General features: G+C 37.5%; 1 protein-coding gene across 1 annotated transcript; it reads left to right on the top strand.

Annotated features, from left to right (window-relative positions):
• Positions 1-8,502: 8,502 nt before the first annotated feature.
• On the top strand, positions 8,503-15,770 carry LOC138143526 (uncharacterized). Its single transcript, XM_069064776.1, has 2 exons — positions 8,503-12,833; positions 14,702-15,770. Exons 1-2 carry the CDS (start codon positions 9,830-9,832, stop codon positions 14,731-14,733), a joined length of 3,036 nt encoding a protein of 1,011 aa, XP_068920877.1. The 5' UTR covers positions 8,503-9,829; the 3' UTR covers positions 14,734-15,770.
• The last annotated feature ends 3,662 nt before the right edge of the window (positions 15,771-19,432 follow it).

The raw sequence follows: 19,432 nt of genomic DNA, 5'->3' as shown, positions 1-19,432 counted from the left end.
GAACTTTGTTTATAAATTACATGGTAAAAGTTAAATTCTGGTTCAGCTTCATGTTCTCCCCCTCTTACCTCTTCCCTTTCTCCTACCCCTTAAAAAAAGCAAAGAAAAAAAAAAAGCAAGACTACTCATGGATTATACCTGAACCAATGGCCTGGAAACTAGTTAATGTCTTATTCCCCATTTTCAACCACTATGAGTCTGGTGATTAATATTTTTTTCCTTACTTCTGAAACCCCACTAAATGTGTTGACAATATCTGAAATTTTAATCAGAGTAGCTAAATCCAAAAATATATGCCATTTTAAATGTTTCTTTCACTGAAGTATACACAATTCCAACCCTTAGACTCAGCACAGAGGCAGACTTCATGACTGCTCAGTAAATACCCCGACTGAACTGGGAAGCCAGGAAGATTTGACTGTCAAGTATCCATGGAAAACTAATGCTTGTTTATTGAAAAAAAAATACACACACCACAAAGAATTTGGGGCCAAGTTTTGCATTTGCCAATTTACTTCTGTCATTTTCCCTGTGCATGTGGAATGAAAAGTTATTAATTTTTTGGTTTGTTGCAGAATGAAATGAAGTGTAGAATGACCTGGATGCTGGGGAGTCTTGCAGTAATATAAAAGCATAACACCACAGTTTTATCATTTTTAATGTTAAAAAAATTAGAATGGACTTCTCACAATTATCAATAAGCTCTCCCACAATTTTTACATTCCAACAGAGTTAACCAACTCAAAGGGTTTCGGTTTTACTAAAATACTTTTCATTTACTTGACAAAAGTATTAAATGAGATCTTAATGCTCTTTGATTTGGGAAGTGTGTATGAATGTGCTTTTCCTTCACTCTGTTTAATTAACAAAATAACATTTAATTCTAACTTCTTCCCAGTTCTTCTCCCACCCATTGAGAAGGAAAGCAATGACTTTGGTTATACATATGTGAAGATATATTTGCATATGAGCATGAGGAGGGGGGAAGTTAGCCAGAAAAATAAACAAAAAAAGTATGCTTCAATCTGTACTCAGCATTCATCAGTTGTCTCTTTGGAGGTAGATAAGATTTTTCATCATGGTTCCTTTGGAATTGTCTTGGATCCTTGTCTTGACCTATTGCACTATACTTCAAGAAATAATATTAGAATGTGATGATTTTGGTAGATATAGTAAGAAAGTATGGGCAGAAGTAAAGTAATGGGATCATGGATTTGGTTCCATGAAAAATCTGAGAAATCCATATTTTAGAGATGAGGAGACAGGGACAGAGGGAAGTCATCACCCTTGGTCACACAGGCAGCAAATGACAAAGCCAGAGTTCAATATTTGATCATCTCTAACTCCAGTAATCATCCCAATGTATCATATGCTTGGGTCTGATTATACTCTCTCTTGGCATGTGTGTTCAAATAAATATATTCATAGATGTTATTGGCATGTTTCTCATGAAGCAAACCCACACCCAAAAAATTCATTAATGTTTGCAGAGCAAGGTTAGGCATTGCCAGAGATACACTTCTGAAATAAGACACAATTCCTGTCCTCATGGGGATGTAGTTTGATAGAGGGATAAAATGCAAGTGCAGTTCACTAAAATTCGTAGTAGTAAATATAATAAGTGTATTAAAGAGATGTTGAACAAATACTTATATAACAAATGTGTGTAGCAAGGTAGAAATTTGTCATTGCCATCTGGAAGATCAGGGGGAGTTTTCTAAGATGTGTTAAGTCATTTTTCAGTCATGTATGACTCTCCATAAACCCAGTGGGAGTTTTTTTGGAAGAGATACTGGAGGGGTCTGTCATTTCCTTTTCTAGATGAGAAACTGGAGGAAACAAGACTAAGTTATTTGTCTAAGGTCACACAACTAGTTAATGCCTGAGGCTGGATTTGAACTCAAGAAGATGAGTTTTTCTGGTTCCAAACCCAGTGCTCTATTTGCTGTGCCACCTAGCTGCCCTTCCTAGGGTATAGTTGAGCTTTAAAGATGAATGAGAATTAGAGATGTGGAAAAAAAAGGAGAGGAATACCAAATTGACATGCAGGAGAAAATGGTTCTTAGTTTCATAGTTATAGAGCTGCAAGAGAAAAGAGAGGTTTTCTATTCTATTCCCCTCAAATTACAAATGAGGATATTAAGAGCAGAGAAGTTGAATGACTTGTCTTAGGTCATGTAGCCTGTAAGTGGTTGGACCTGGATTTAAACCTTTGTCCTCTGTCTCTAAACTGAAGGCTCTTATGAGCAAGGGTATAAAAAGGCAAAAGAGTTAAGGTGAGGTCAGATGCTATAGAGCACTTTAGTTTTACAAAGGATCCTATAATGCAGTTAAGAGAGCAAAAGCAAATGATATCAGAAAGGTAAGGTGGTAGCAGATTGTGAGAGGCTTTGAATGTAAGGCACTGGGATTTGTCCTTGGTAAATAGTTTTGATAGAACTTCATTCAGAAAACACAATTTTCTTCCATTGAAAAGGATATCCTCACCTGATAGATCAATCACAAGTCCAACTCTTATGCTCTTTTTGTTTAAAAGTAAGGAGATCAAAATATAGTGGACTAAGTACTATGAAGACATATGATCACTATGAAGACTTGAATTCATGAAAACATATTGTATGAACTGAAAATTTTTGTGCAATGGGAGTCCAGTTTTTAGAACATGATTGAACTTTTCCTTTCTGGTGGGTTATACAAAGTATAAGCAGATATTCCCTGCCTGGTTCCAATCCAAAATGTGGAAGTTTGGCAGGAGTTCATTTCCAGCCATGTATGACTGAAAGGCTCTTACTGTGTAATCACACAAAGGTTCTTTTCCCTGAGAATGTGGAGGGACAGGTGACTCATGATGTGCTTAGCTAGAAGTGAGTTCAAATACAAACAAGACCCCATCAATCTCTAAGTTTCTATTTCTTCCTGATAGTGAGGCATAAATATTAGAAGCTGCTGGTGGGGGTGGGGGGGGAGGAGGAGGCGGGCAGGTAGCAGGAAAGATGATTACTCTATTTCCTACCTGATCACCATGTGTCTATGAGTGCAGGTTGCTTCTGTTTCTGTTGTATTTATTCTTTCCTGATCTTAGACAAATCAGTATTCTAGAGAGGAGTGCTCAGATGATCATCAGAGCCATTAAAGTTCTCACTGGCATTAGGAGTGAAAAACTGATTTGACTAGAAAGTGACTTAAAACAATATTCTCCTGCAGATATAAAATGAAGTAATGTCCTGGGAAGATGGTGTCAGTTTCAGGGATTTTACCTCTTCAAGACAGAGAGGATTATGGACTCTAGAAACATACTGTTACTTAGACCTCTAAAAAGAACTGTGCCTCAGAGCAATGTCACAAGGTCTCCATGAAGGAAGAAAAGGACTGTCACAGCCAGGAGTCATAAGTTATACCTTATCCCTCCCTACATGTCTTCTACATATAGGCCTAATTCCTTTTGTACATTAAGTTAAAGGTTGGGTCCAAGTTTTGCAGGGATTTAAAATCTGAATAATGGCATCCTAGAGGCAATAAGGAGCCATTGAAGTTTATGAGTAAAGAAGTGACATGGTCAAGACTGCAATTTAGGAAAATCATTTTGGAAGCTTGTAAGGGTTATGGGATTTAAAGATCTTCCATGCCCCGTTGGACTTGCTGACGTAGCAGGAAGGGGCGGAGCAAGAGGAAGCGGAAGCCAAGCTAGCGTTCCTTCGGTGGCTGGCGGTGGTGGTGACGGCGGCAGCAGCAGAGGCAGTGGCAGCGCGAAGCCCTTTTTGAGTTAGAACTGCTAAGGACTTTCTGCTAAGGACTCCTGCTGAGGACTGCCAGGGGCTGGAGCTGCTGGGAGCGCTCTTCCAGGACGCTGGGTGGTTGCTGTGAGTGGGGAGAGGAGGACCTTTGCCTGAGGTAGCCTGTTCTGTTTTAAAGGCTTGAAAATGTGGGTGCTTTCTACTTTATCTACCTGTGCCAATGTCATAACTACTCTGATGGCTTTCACTTTCTGGTTTTGGGACTCAGTCTTTTGGTATCTTAATAAATTTTCTAGTTTATTTCCTCATATGGCAAACATGACGTATTTTCTAATGGATAATTATATCAGCATATTTGTAATCTCTATAGGCATTGTGAATATGGCATTGCTGATACAAAGCTATATGGAGGATACCTGAAGGGGGGAGACACTTCTGCCAGGGAAAACTATTGGGAGACTATTGACATTCTATAGGTGAAATGTCATGAAAATCTTGGTTCAGGTTCATGGCCCTGAACTTGTGTGGTGACCAAGTAAGTGGAGAGACTGGGATAGATGAAGAGAAATTAAAGAGGGTTATTATATTATGTCTAATGAACGCTACGTTATCACCTAAGGAATAGCTGGTGTTTACTAAGTACTTGAAGGTTCATGTCCTTTATAGGCATTATATCATTTGATCTTTATAACTACCCTATGAGGTAGGGACTATAAGTGTTCTGACCAATTTGATTTTACAGATGTGTAAAATTAAGGCTCAGAGAGTTGAAATGATTTTTGTAGGATTAACTAGTAAGTCTCAGAATTTCAACATGAATCTCTCTTGACATGACATTCAGTGCTCTTTTCATTATATAACACTGTCTCATGGATATCCCACAGTGCCAGCACAGTATACTGTATTTAATATGCAATAGTAAACATTTTTGGATGTTGAATAATATGGATCAGAAACTGACATGACGGAATCTAAATATTGTATCCTCTTAAAGTTTTTTTAATTTCTTAAATGAGATACATAATTGATCTAAAAGATTTTTTTTCTTGCAGTTACATAGAAAAGAAACAAATGTTTACAAGGTCAAGCCTATGTAGCAAAGAGATGATGCAACAAAGAACATTTTTTACTGTATCCTACCATGGGAAAGCGAAGCTGGAATGTCAATAATATTTTGTATATTTTTTAAGGTTTATCAGGACTTTAAAAAAAAATTATGAGAGGTAGGGCTAGTTGTATATAATAGGCAGCCCTTTGGAAAGTGTTCACTTGCTTCTCAAAGGATAATTTGAAAAAGGCTCTGAGAGGGTTCACTCTCTTCTAGAGTTTATATCTCTTTGGTACCTTGCTGTTCCTAAGAACTTAGTTGTTTAGAGGTTCCCTGAATATCTCTTCCGGCATACTTAGAAGCTGCACTACAAGTCGGCAAGACTGATGGGATAGGACTCTGGGAAAGGTATTTTACTGTTATGTCTCAATTTCTTAGAAATATTTTACCTCAATGTGCAGTCTCTACTTCTGCCTGACTCTTCTATGTATATGTGTGTTGCTCACTTGTGTATATGCTCATATATTTTGTTGTCCTTCTGATGAACTTTAACGCTGCCCATATCTAAAATATTTATTTGTGTACTTTCTCTGAAGAGACTGAGTTGTATCAAGTACTATTGGGATTTGATATAGCAGTCATTTCCACATTCAAAATAATTTCCTTATTGGTCTATTTTTTTCATTTTAATGCATGATGTTTGTTTAATTGTCTTCAAGCTAAAATGTCTATATACCAATTGGTGTTCAGTTGAATGCTATATAGGAAATATGCAAACATGCTTGTCTATGAGGAAGGAGTTGTGTGAACTGTGTTGAGTGCAGTCATGCCAGTTTGCATGGTTGCCAGCATCTAGAGGTCCTAAATTTACAAGACCTTTGAAAGGCAAAAAAGTTAACCACAGGCCAAGAGAGGCCCAAGTTTTGAAAAAGTCTGACTCTCTAGTCAGAGGACCTGAGTTTCAGTTCAGTTTAAATATTTATTACTTGTTTGGCCTTAGACAAGTTGTTTCTATATGCCACATTCCTCATTTATAAAACAAAAGGACACTACTCAATTACCCAGTGGCCTTTAAGCTTTATCCTAGGATTTTCTATGAACATATGATTTTCTATGAACATATATGAGTTGATGTCCATAAAAGGCACATCAGAACTTTTCAAAATTTGAGTTACATATGAACTACTCAATTCAATGTTATTTAATTTAATTCAAGAAGCATTTATGAAGTACCTACAGTGTACAAAGCCCTATGCCAGATACTGGGGATATGAGTGAAAACCATAACTATTTCTTGCCCATATTATAATGTAAGCCAGGATGGAATTGAGAACTATATATGTATGTGTATGTATATGTATATATAGGTACACATATATGTATACATGTTTGTGAATATGTGTGTGAATAGATGAAAATATATAGAAAATAAATAGAAAGTAATTTGGGGATTGAGTGAGATCATTAACATGAGGTTAGGAATGGAGGAAAGGCATCATATAGAAAATAGCACTTGAATTGAGATTTGAAGGGAGTTTGGGATTCCAAGAATAAGATTGGGAGAGAATATTCCAGTCATGAGACAGCCTTGACAAAGTCATGGAGGGGGGAGATGGAAGGTCAAAAGTATGGAGAAGCACAAATAGAGTAATTTGGGTTGAAACATAGAATGTATGGGGGGGTTGAGGGGGTAATGTGACATTAGACCAGAAATATAGTTTTGCCCAAATTGCAAAAGGTTTAAAATGTTAAATTGGAATTTGTGTTTTATCCTGAAACTTCTTGAATGAGGGGGCAACATTGTCAGTTCCATGGTTTAGAAATATAAAATTGGCGATGAATAGGTTAAAGACTTGAAAGATGGGAAGCAATAACCAAAAATTTGAGGACCAGCTAACGAGGTGCTAAATATCAGGTGTTTCACTTCTCTGCAACATATATCCTCTCTTCTCTTTTTTTATTTTTTTTTCACTTAATATTAGTTTGTTTTTTCTAATTCCATATAAATATAATTTTCAACATTCACTTTGATAAGATTTTGAGTCCCACATTTTTTTCTCCCTCCTTCAGTACTCCCCCCTCCCACCCATACCCTCTCCCCAAGATGGTAAGCAATCTTATATAGGCTATCCATAAAATCATATTAAACATATTTTCTCATTAGTAATGTTGTGAAAGAAGAATCAGAATAAAAGGGGAAAACCATGAGAAAGAAAAAAAGAGAGAAAATAGTATGCTTTGATTTGCATTCAGACTCCATAGTTCTTTCTCTGGATGTGGATAGCATTTTGCCTCATTGGTCTTTTGGAATTAACTTAGATAACTGTATTGCTCAGACTAGTTAAATCTATCAAAGCTGATCATCACACAGTGTTGCTGCTACTATGTACAATATTCTCCTGCTTCTACTCACTTCTCTCAGTTTCAGTAAGTCTTTCCGGGTTCTTCTGAAATCTGTGTGCTCATAATTTCTTGTAGCACAATAGTATTTCATTACATTCATATACCACAACTTCTTCAGCCATTCCCCAAATGATGGGCACCCCCTTAATTTCCAATTCTTTGTCACCACAAAAGAGTTGCTACAAAGAGTTCTGTACGTGTGGGTCCTTTTCCCTTTTTTTTTTTAATTATCTCTTTGGGATACAGACCTAGTAGTGCTTTTGCTGGATCAAAGGGTATGTGATTATATAGCCCACTGGGCATAGTTCCAAATTGTTCTCTAGAATGGTTAGATCAGCTCAAAACTGCATCAACAATGCATTAATGTTCCAATTTTCCCACATCTTCTTCAACATTTATCCTTTTCCTTTTTTTTTTTTTTTTTTTGTCATATCAGTCAATTGGATAGCTGTGAAGGTGGTACCTCAAGAGCTGCTTTAATTTAGATTTTCTCTCTTCTAGCTTCCTTCCAAGGGACTTATACAGTTAAATGGACCTTCCTGTTCCTTACACATGACATTCCATTTTGTCTCTATAGCTTTGTACACACTGTCCCCAACACTGGGAACACACACTGTCTTTACTTGCACCTGTTGGCATCCCTAGCTGAATTCAAAGCTCAATTCAAATACCACCAACTCATATATGAGGATATTCCTTTTCTAAGATTTATTTATATTCTGCACTTAAACATCCCTCACAGGGTTTGTGTGTATGGATCATTTCATATACATAGTAGAAAAAAATCATATATGAAACAAAATATTTATTGCATGTATACACAAATGCACAACACACATGTGTATATATATATATGTGTGTGTACATATAAATATACATGTGTGTATACACATATATGCATGTGCATGTATGTATGAAAGTTGTTTGTGTCCTGATTCTTCATGGCCCAATTTGGGGGTTTGTTTGCAAAGATATTGTAGTGGTTTGCCATTTTCTTCTATAGCTCATTTTATAGATGAGGAAATTGAAGAAAACAGGGTTAAGTGACTTGCCCAGGGTCACACAGTTAATAAGTATCTGAACCCAGATTTAACCTCAGAAACATGTGTCTTCATATCTCCAGGCTTGGTAGACTCTCCACTGCCCCATTTTTCATATAAACTATACAAATATAACATGCATGTATGCACACATACATGCATATACATATACATACACATATTTACACGTGTGTATGTATAAACTCTGTTTTAAGTTCAACCTATAGCTTCCAATATTGTTCTGCTGGTTTTTGCTTCTTTCCTTCTGTGTTTATATTCTACACTTAAAATGGTCTTCAGAATCTTCTTTTCTTCTTTTTTAATTTTCCTATTCCTGTACCCTCTGGACTTCCTATCAGCCCCAACTCCAAGAAAAAAAAAAAGGAAAGGAAAACAAAGTCATGATAAGAAATGTGTATAGTCAAGGGGAACAAATTTCCATATTGGTTATGTCTGAAAATATATGCCTCATTCAGCATATTAATTACTACGAGTACTATTATCTCTGTCCATAGGAGGAGGATTTCAGTCCCAAGAGTTATTTCTGATTCCCAAGCTTCTTGACCCTGCTTTGAAATTACTTTGCATTTATTCTGTATGTTCTTATTTGGGTAAATATTGCCTTTCTCTAATACAATGTTAGGTCCTTGAGGGTGGTGACAATTTCATTTTGGTTTTTTTATCCTCAGGGCCTGCCACAGTGACAGGGAGAAAGTAGATATTTATTAAATATTTATTAATTAATTGATTTGGTAAGCCATCAATATAGAAAAAAAATTTAATAGAAAAAGTAGAATGTGACAGAAATTTGATCATATGTTATTCCCTCATTAACCTTCTTCTATTCTAATTTGTATTATGCTTATGAATATCTATGTCATAGGACAATAACTATACCTTAAGCTCCTAGAAGGGGAGGATTTTTTAATATCTCCCAGAACTTGGTGCTTCAATTTATTTTCTGTGTGACCTTGAGCAAGTTATGCTATCTCTCTGTGCCTCAAACTTTTTTGTTTATTTGTTCTGTTTCATTTTTATCTCTGAAACAATGAAGTTATATCAGTGGGTCAAGTTCAAATCCCTCATTTTATAAACAAGAAAATTATGTCCATAATGGTGTTGTGAGGTCTTCTCAAAAGTGGCAGACCTATAATTGAAATCATATCAGATAACAGGAAAAGTTAGAATGACTAGGACTAAGTAACAGAGGCTTTCTTAGCCTGACTCTTTAATCTTGGCTTGTGACAGTATATTATCCTATTAGTACCTGAATCTTCCTCCTACCCCTCAATACCCCTTAAACTTGATTTTAATTAAAGCTTTTAGTTTGCATATGATATACTTGAGAAGAAATAGTGGTATCCAGAAGGCTAAAGAGATTAGAATATCATTATAGTTTTCTTACCGAATGAAATAATTCATATAAAAAATAACAACTGCACAAATATTCCACTGTGTTTAGCAAAGAATTTTGTCTTGCTGTTTATACCACAGGAGGATGCAAAGGATGCATATGATAAGAAGAGGGGGTAGAGGGAAATCAAGAAATGACCCTTTAAATATTGTGGGTTTCTTTCCATTTTCAGGATATACCTTGAAGAACAATGTTTCCCCATAAAAGTTTCAAGACTCATGCATCATTGCCTCAGAGTAACTGTCCACATTGCACATGGAAGGAAAGTGAAAAACCTGTCTCCCATGTCAATCTCTTACATACACAGCCAGGCCAACAGAAATTCCCCTCTGAAGGTTCCCATTCAGCTAAGATTGCTGTTATTCATGGAAAAGCTGCCATGTGGCCTCCACCATCAGATCATGTTAAATATACCCCTGGGAGTTTAGCCACTGAAGGTATACAACAAACCGATACACCCTCACCCCATGGAAAAGCTGTCATCCCGCTGATATCATCAGGTCGAGGGAAATTCACTAATGAGAGTTCAGGCTATGAAAACTCACAGTCCACTGATTCTCCCTTTCCTCAGAGAAAAGCTTTAGTCTGGCCCCCACTGTCAAGCCAAGGAAAATCATGGGAAGGCTCACAACAATCTGAGAGTGTGATTCCTCGTGCAAAAGCCATCATTCAGAAGATACCATTAGGCCGAGGAAAATATACCAGTGGGAATAAAATCTGGGGAGACTCACAACCAAATAAGATTAGCCTGTCCCATGGAAAAGCTGGTGTCCCTCACCTATCATTGGGCAGCAGAAAATCCACCCATGAAAGTACAATGTGGGAAGGATCACAACCAAATGAGACTCCACTTCCTCAGGGAAAAGCTGCCATTCAACACACACCATCAAACCAAGGCAAATTTACATCTGAGAAAACAGTCTGGGAAGGCACTCAACCACATGAGATCTTGCTCTCCCATGAAAAACCTGGTGTCCAGCACCAATCATTGATCCGAGGAAAATTCATCCATGGGAATCCAATGTGGGGAACATCAAAACCATCTGACACTCCCCTGTCCCGTGGGAAACCTAATATGCAGCACCCACCATTGGCTCAAGGAAAATTCAATCGTGACAGTACAGTGTGGGAAGGTTCACAACCAGTTAAGATAACCCTAGCTCATAGAAAAGCTGCACTCTGGCCCCCACCATCAAACAGAGGGAAATTTTCTTCTGAGAGTCCAGTAACAGAAGGTTCACAATCAGCTGAGGTTTTCCATTCCCATGGGAAATCTATTGTTTGGCCCCCTCCGGCAAGGCAAGGAAAATTCACTAATGAGAATCCAGGGTGGGAAGAGACACAGTTAGATGAGACCACTATCTCTCATGGAAAAAACACAATACAACCTCCACCATCAGGCAGAGGGAAACTCACAAATAATTGTCCAGTCTGGGATGGTTCACAATCATCTGAGACTTCCCAGCTTCCTGGAAAAGTTGTTGTTTGGCCTCCACCATTAGGCCAAGAGAAATTCAGTAGTGAGAATTCAGGGGAGGAGCATTCACAACCAGGTGAGACTCCCCAGCCCTCAGGAAAAGTTTATGTTTGGCCCCCACCAGTAGGGAAAATCAACTGTGAGGCCCCTGATTGGGATGGTTCACAACCAACTGGGACTTCCCATCCTCATGGAAAAGCAACTGTCACACTCCAGTCTTCAAGCCGAGGAAAATTTACATGTGAGAATCCAGGTCAGGAGGGCTCACAACCAGCTGAAACTATCCTTTCTCATAAAAAGCGTATAGTCTGGCCTCCACCATCAATCCAAGGAAAATTTACCTGTGAGAATTCAGCTTGTGAAGGTTCAAAATCCACTGTGGCTCCAAATGTCCAAAGAAAGCCTATCATTCCCCTACCATCTTCAGGCAGAGAAAAATTATCCAATGAAAATTCCACGTGGGAATGCTCAAAGTCAAGTGAAACTTTCCTTCCTGGAAAAAATACAGGAAGTTACTCATTAGGCAGAGGGAAATCCACGTGTGATAGTACAAAGTGGAAAAGTTCACAAACTGCTGGGACTACCTATCCTTTTGGGAAAACTGCCACCAAACTCCAACAATCAGGCAGAGGGAAATTACTGTTGGAGAAACTTCTATGTGAAGGTTCCCAAACATCTGATACTCCTCTAGGAAAACATACCCTCCGACGCTCGCCAACCAGTGCAGGGAAATTTGCTTATCATAAATCAGTTTGGGAAGGTTCAAAACCTGCTGAAACTCCACTCAATAGTGGAAAAGGCACAGTCTGGCCCCCACCAACAGGGCGAGGAAAATTGACCAGTAAAATTCCATTATGGGAAGGTTCAGAGTCCGCAAAGTTTGCCCATTCCTTTGGAAAAACTACCACCCAAGGGAAATTCATCCATGAAAGTTCAGGCAGGGAAGGTTCACAAAATGCTGAGATTCCCTATTCCCTTGGAAAACCTGCCATTCGACTCCCACAGTCAGAGGAAGGGAAGTTAGCTTGTGATAATCCTGAATGTGAAAGCTCAAAATCAACGGAGACTTTTCACCCTCCTGGAAAAACTGTCATTCAGGGAAGGTCCTCTTGTGGTGGGAAATTTACCCATGAGAATCAAGCCTGGGAAGACTCACTGTCAGATGAGAATCCAATCTCCAATGAGAAAACAGCAAGCTGGCCTCCACCAGCAGGGAGAGGAAAATTCTCCTATGACAATGCAGGTTGGGATGACTCCCAAGCAGCTGAAAACACCTACCCTCATGGAAAAGAGACACCCCAGCCATTAAATAGAAGGAAATGCACAAGTGAGAATCTAGACTGGGCAGGTTCACTGCCAACTGAATCTCCCCTTCCCTGTGGAAAATCTGCTGTCCAGCCCACACAAACAGGAAAAGGGAAATTCACCTGGAAGGGTTCAGTCTGGGAAAACTCTCAGTCAACCTATAATCCTCTTTCTCCTGGAAAAGTTGGAGTTCAGCACTCAGCATTGGTCCGAGGAAAATTCCGCAGCAAAAGTACAATCTGGGAAAACTCACAACAATTTGAGGCTCCTCTGCTTCCTGGAAAAGTTGCTGTTTGGCCCCCACAAGCATCTCCTATGAAATTCCCTTGTGGTAATCCAGTCAGGGAAGGTTCACCACCAGCTGAGACACCGCACCCTCCAGGAAAAGTTGCTTTCCAGTCTCCAAGCTCAGGTCAGGGGAAATTTGCCTGTGAGCACACAGCTTGGGAAGGCTCCTAAGTAGCAGAAGCCCTACTATCACAGGGAAAATCTGCCTGGAGGCCTAAATCCTTTTAGCTAAAGGAAATTATCCAGTAAGGGTCTAGTCTGGGAAAACCTTCCATCACAAAAGCATGCTAATTGGTACCTGGGGGCTATTTGATTCTAAAAGGTTTTCAATTAACTATTCCTTTTCCCCTTCCAAAAGTAATACTAATGTGGGTGTAAACAATTTCCTCTAGATAATTATTCCTCTATTGTTGTTCCTAGCTAGCATAAACCTACGCCTTCTCCAACACTAGTATCCTTTGGACCCTACTTTACTAAGTTCTTACTATGTGGGAGGTGAAACCCGTTTTTAATTTAATAAAATTTCACTTCATCATAAATTTCTTCTTCTTGTGCTCCTAACTCCCCTCATTAATTGTGAAGTTGTTTTCTTTTAAGACACCTAGTTTCTGGCAGTCCTTTCAATTGCTGACCCTTTTCTAGTACTCTGAATTTAACAGGTTTAGGAGATATTAACATATTCATTGTTATCTAATGCTACTTCTGGATCTTTTCTGCCACTGTTAGTAAACAAGCTCTTTTTTTTTTAATTCTGACTTTTGATTGTATAAACATCTGTAACTTTTCCTTGCTATCATCTCTCAATTTCCCAACTATTCTACTATCTCTAATTACTAGCTCTTGGCTTATTTACTTTCTTTACACAAAAAGCTTTGACTTTGTCCTTAATATTTTTGTATTCACCTTGAGGATCACTGATGCTGTCCCATCTATCATATCACCCAATTCTAATGGCATTCTCCTTTGTTCTATTTCACCTAATTACTAAAGCATCAATACCTTTCATTTGAAATTGCTCTGCATCTAAGATCTGAACCCTGAAATTCTCTAACAACCTCTTATTCACCCAGCTCTCCTAGAAGCTCAATCTAGGGCTATCCTTTGACTTCACTGTAACCTAGTTTTCATTTTTTTTTTTTTTGCTTTTTGTGGGGGAGAAGGTAGGACAATTGGGGTTAAGTGACTTGCCCACGGTCGCATGGCTAGTTTTTTTGTGTTAAGTGTCTGAGGCCACATTTGAACTCAGGTCCTCCTGACTCCAGGGCTGCTGCTCTATTAACTGCACACCTAGCTGGCCCTCTTTCTCAAAATTTCTTCCCTATTCTACCAGTTCACAATTGTCAGGGTTCCATTCTTAGTCCTCTCTTCTGCTCAGTTCAATTTAAATCAACTTCTCTTTCCACATACTCTCAGTGCTCTCACCTGACTCCCTGACTTAACTGATTGTATCTGTGAAGCCTTCTTTGTATTATAGGGTCACAGATTTAGAGATGAGGGAGATCTCAGAGTCCAACCCCTGACTCAATTGAAAAATAAACTGAGATACAAGGAGTTTAAATGATTTTGTCACAGAAACACAGGTGGCAATTAATAGTGCTGGAATCCAAAGCCATGTTTGCTGATGATCATTCTAGTGCTTTTTCTACTCTTCCATGCACTCTACAAATTAGTTTCTAGTTTTAGCTAACTCCTTTGCCACCAACTTTCATTCATTTAGTAGTAATTTAAAGAGTACCTACTGTGTGTAAAGGACTGTGCTATTTTTGCGGGGAGAGGGGAAGGGGTAAAGAAATCAACCCTCTATAATACCATGAAGTTATTAAGAGCCATTTCCTGTCTTCCATATTTTCTTCCATCTGACCTATTCCCAACTCACCTAAGAAACACTTGCTAGCTATAGGACCCTGCAGAAATCACTTAACCTCTCTGTGCCCATTTCCTCATCTCTAAAATGAGGGATATATACTACTTGATCTCATTTATCTTTTCCAGCTCCTGGACCTTATGACTTCAAGAATCTGTGATTTTATCAGCAGGGATACTCTCACCGTTAATACAGTCAAAATGACTCTATCTTCAGTGAGATGTTCTTCAAGAGCTGATGTGGTAAAAAAAAAAATATATCTGCTGATATTAAACCTTAAGATGATGAGCCTTTCCCACATGTGATGAAGCTGGTCCTGGAATGAGAGATATATAGTCTACTGCTGAATTCAATCTTGGAAGGACCTGCCAGAGCTTGCAGCATTGCTGTAGTGAATTCATGGTCACTTCTGTACTACAACGAGGCAACAGAGAAGGTGTGGTCAAAGTTTCCTGTTAAAAATAGGTGTGTTAGCATAGAAGTAGAAAATAATAACAGATTTCCCACAGCAATGGGAAAGAATCTTTCAGGATTAATTAGAAAGTGTTTCTTCGACAGCAGAGGTGCTGGTTCTTTATAGCAACAACTTGTATGTGAGCTTTTTGCTTACCAGTATATTGGATCAGCAATACTGCCACAAGTAGAAGAAAACAAATTGACTTATGGTTATGTAATATCTTTCTAAACCTGACTTAGTTTGAAAAATGATTATCTATTGTACAATAGAAACCAGTTGAGACATTTTCAACGAACCTAGTTGTTCTTATACATTGAAGAATTAGATTTTGCTCCCTTGGGTTTTCCTATAAAATTTTTTTAGCCCATTCACTTTTTTGGGGGAGATGGGGAGCAACATTTAAAAAAATTAATTTTGTCAACCATGTGCTAACATTCAGAATATGAAAAATGAGTAAAAGTTGGCATCCCTTTTTACTTTTCATATTTAGATGTTGTTACTAACAAGGTCAGAAATAGTTATTCAACCTGTTAAAATAATATTAAATTAGAGCACCTCTATATTCATAGAATCATTATGATACATTTTTTTGATGCAGGCTGGTCAGACAGGTGACTTCTACCAGAGGGAGATGTGAGGGCAAATGTAGACAGCAAGATTGACTACTGAGGCTTCGTGAATGCAGTCCCTGACAGGAAAGATTTTCTAACAACCCTTGCTTTTTATGATTTTCTGACCTACTGATCTGTAGAGTTCAAAGGTACCTGGAGTTAGCTTTTGTTACAATTTTCAGCACCCTTTCTCTGCCTCATTATAAAACTACATAGATCTTTAGAGCAGAAGGCCATATAGAGTTCTTTGTTTGGGTTGTAGTTATATGGAAGCTTCATTTCCCATAGCCAGAGTGAAGCTGGAATATAAAATGGTAATGATTCAGATATGGATTTTTTTTACATCCTTATGGTATGAATAAGTATTTCATAGTAGTTTCCATTGTTATCAATAAAACCTTTAGTTAGCTTAAGTTGAGTATGACTTTATGTCTATTCTTTAAAATCCTAGATATGACTGACAAATTTTTCAGTTTTGTTTTTAATTACACTTCTTAAAAATTCATTTTTCATTCACTTAAGTATTTACTAAATGCATGCTGGAACTGAAGAATAGTGCTTAAGTACAGCAGAAGAGTCAGAAGAAATGAAAAGATATTGCTTTTGCCTTGAGGAGCTCATGCTATTGAAAAGATTGTTGTTGTTGCTATTATTATTATTATGAAAAAGCATTCCTGAAAGTTTGAATGGGCAATACAAATAGTAAAGTATTACTCTGGAGATTTCTTTTGTAGATGATTAGAAAAGAGAAGCAATCACAAAATCAGAGTTTAGGTCCTCAGGTTTCACCGACTGAGGAGTCCTCTGAATGAACTTTAGTGCCCAGAGAATCAGCAAAATAATGTATTAAAAATTGCTTTGTAAACCCCAAAACCATATAGAGTTATAACTAATACTAATTAACTAATAATAATACTAATTAACTAACACTAATTATTATTATGATTACTTATCAATAATAAATCTATAATAGAGACAGTGTGTTATGGTACACCAGGAATCCAAAGTCTGAATTGATCATGAGTCCTGGTTCTGCCACTTACTGATTTTAAGACTTTAGTCTACTCACATGATTTTTCTAAGCTTCAGTTTCCTCAAAAGTAAAATGAAGGTTGATCATTTAGATCTATTATAGACCCTAGTGATAATAGAGGACATGAAGTGGCATGCCTAACATGACTGAATCCTGATCATCCTCTTATTGAAAATCTAGTCTTCTGTCCACTATAATACACTGATCTTCTGCCTTAATAGGTGTTTCTCAGAATAAATTGAGGTAATGTGTGTGAAATTACTTTGTAAAATTTAAAGCACTGTATAAGTATACCATTATTTTCATTATGATGAGGAGCAGGTCTGTAGGCCTATTTTTCAGTGCTTCATTTGAGTGGCAGTGCTTCTCTCACAGAAGGCAAGAATGCATTCCCAAAGTTCCTTTGTTTTTTTTTTCAGTTTTATAAAATATTGGGCAATGGAGAGAATAGGATGGAAGAAGGAATACTAGTATGAAACAATAGCATGGTTGAAAAAGGATCCTCTCATGGAGATGTGGCCTCAACAACTATGGTCTGTGTATAGTGATTTCTATGTTTATCATGAGGTCCTTTGTGAGTTAGAAGTATTATGTGAGGGATAGGGGACCATTGCTCAGCAAGAATTTGGTTTTCATTGGCTTAGTAAATTAAAATTGTTTCTTGTGTTCTCATTTTTTTCTTTGCCTTTAATCCATCATTAAAATTGTTTTCTGTTTCTGACCTAAATATATGAATTCATTACATATACTTGTAATGCTTCTCAGAAAGCTTATAAAATCATAGAATAAAAAAGGAATGCTTACTATTCAATCTTTTTGCCTTAGTTATTTCACAATTATGTTTTATCTATGTGTATGTAAATTTATGCATCAGCACAAGTGTATATTCATGGGTAGAGGAAGAGTGGAGTGAGATACCAGAAAATAGAATATAATATAGAAATATAGAAATGTAATGTAGAAAATAGTAATATAGAAATATAGAAAAATAAATATAGTAATATAGAAAAATAAAATATTCACAAGGGACCTAAAAAACAAAGAAAAATACAAATGCCAACATAGGGAAAACCTGACAATTGCTTTGTCCTCTCAACCTGCTCAAGTCTATGGCCATAGCATAAGGGCCAGTTTATAATACCAGCACAGAAGGCTGAACTCTTTCTGATTTTTCAAGTAGCTTCAAAGTACGAGAGAGACTAGTACCCTCACTAGCAGTATTAGCTACAAGTATTGTCTTGCTTCCTTCATATTGCATTTACCTAGACTGTCTTCAAGCTATAGCATTTTTCCTTTCTAGAGGATTATTAAGGAAGAGGACTATTGGATAGTAAGAATGGAAAATTACAAACCTACCTTCTAACTGCTGTCATTCATTTGTTCCATCAGTAAACAAACATTCATTAAGGACCTAGAGATGCGCATATGATCCATGTTGATGTGAATGCTAGAAATAGCATAAAAACACTATGAGTAACAAATATGATTAGAGAAGGAAGTGGGTGAATCTCATATAGAGATGGAAATATAACAGATGGATAGCCCGGAAGCTAGTGCTGCACTGTTAGCCAAAGGATATTAACATCCCCAATGCCTTAAGTGCATCCTCTGTGACGGATTTGCAGAAAAACATGGGCAAGAATCACATGGGATAACAAATCATGAATGAGTTGTAATTCCCATCAGTAGAAGGATTACTCACACTAATAACATTACAGGCTCATTGGAATCTTAATGTGTAATATACTATGCTAGGTACAGGAGATTTGTAAACCATATGTACAAAGGAAACTACAAGTTAATAAGAGGACAGCAGCAGAAGACTACGAGATCCAATGAAGAAAAAAAATTACCATCAATATTTGTGCTGTGGTTCTTGAAAGAGTGGTAGAATATCAATGAGAACATATGGGGTGGGGTGGAGTGGAGTAAATACACAGTATTCTGGTTTCAGGGAATAGTATGAATAAAAAAAAAACGTGAGGATGACAATATTTGGAGGGCACTTGCTCTGCATAGAGTCTGGTACAGAGATCTTTAAAGATTAACTCTTCAAAACTCAATTTTCCTTTATAGAATTCCTTCCTCTTCCATGAAACCTAAAGTGATTAAAGGGTAACTTCCCACTTGGTCCTAACATAGCCTCCTAAAACTCCAGTGCTCTGGGCCCACAAATAGTCTTCTATATTATAAGGTCACCTCCAAGTCAAGATGAAACATTGGAGGAGGAATTTAGTGGAAAAATAGTGATTATTGTTACCCTCCTAAAAACATAGCTACCTAAAATAATTCTTCAAGTAGCATGGATTCCTGCTAAACCCAAGAGTCACAAAGGATCACAGAATAGGGCTATAAAATGCTCCTCCCCATTGTCTGCCAACAATAATTATAGATATTAGGATCCTCTACCCTGAATAACACAGAAAATCTCAGCACCATTTTAGTGTGATGTAGTTTCAAAAACTGGGCAAACCATCATTTTAATAACCTCACATAAAGTCAGCATGTCTAAAAAAAATTAATTATCTTTACCCTGAAAGATTTTCTTTTCCCACTGTTATGGTGGGTATGATCATCCTAGTCACCAAGGCTCACAAAGTAGCTTGCTCCCTCATTCCACATATCTGATTATTTCTAAAGTTGATCATCTCTCATATATGGCCCCTTTTCATCTCTTACACTGCCACCACCCTAGTGCATGTCCTTGTTACATCACATTTGAACTATTACAATAGCCTCCTGGTGAGTCTCCCTCTCT

The sequence above is a fragment of the Petaurus breviceps genome, unplaced genomic scaffold (genome assembly GCF_028583685.1).
Source record: "Petaurus breviceps papuanus isolate PSGF00001 unplaced genomic scaffold, PetGlider_PUasm1.0 90644, whole genome shotgun sequence".
Taxonomy (NCBI): Eukaryota; Metazoa; Chordata; class Mammalia; order Diprotodontia; family Petauridae; genus Petaurus; species Petaurus breviceps.
This window is presented reverse-complemented; position numbering and strand designations above follow the sequence as displayed.

Excerpts from the sequence above, each read along its gene's own strand:
- LOC138143526 (XM_069064776.1), top strand. The coding sequence starts at position 9,830 with ATGTTTCCCCATAAAAGTTTCAAGACTCATGCATCATTGCCTCAGAGT. Across the intron at positions 12,834-14,701 it reads TTTCCAGTCTCCAAGCTCAG|CTCCTGGACCTTATGACTTC; the intron begins GTCAGGGGAAAT and ends TATCTTTTCCAG.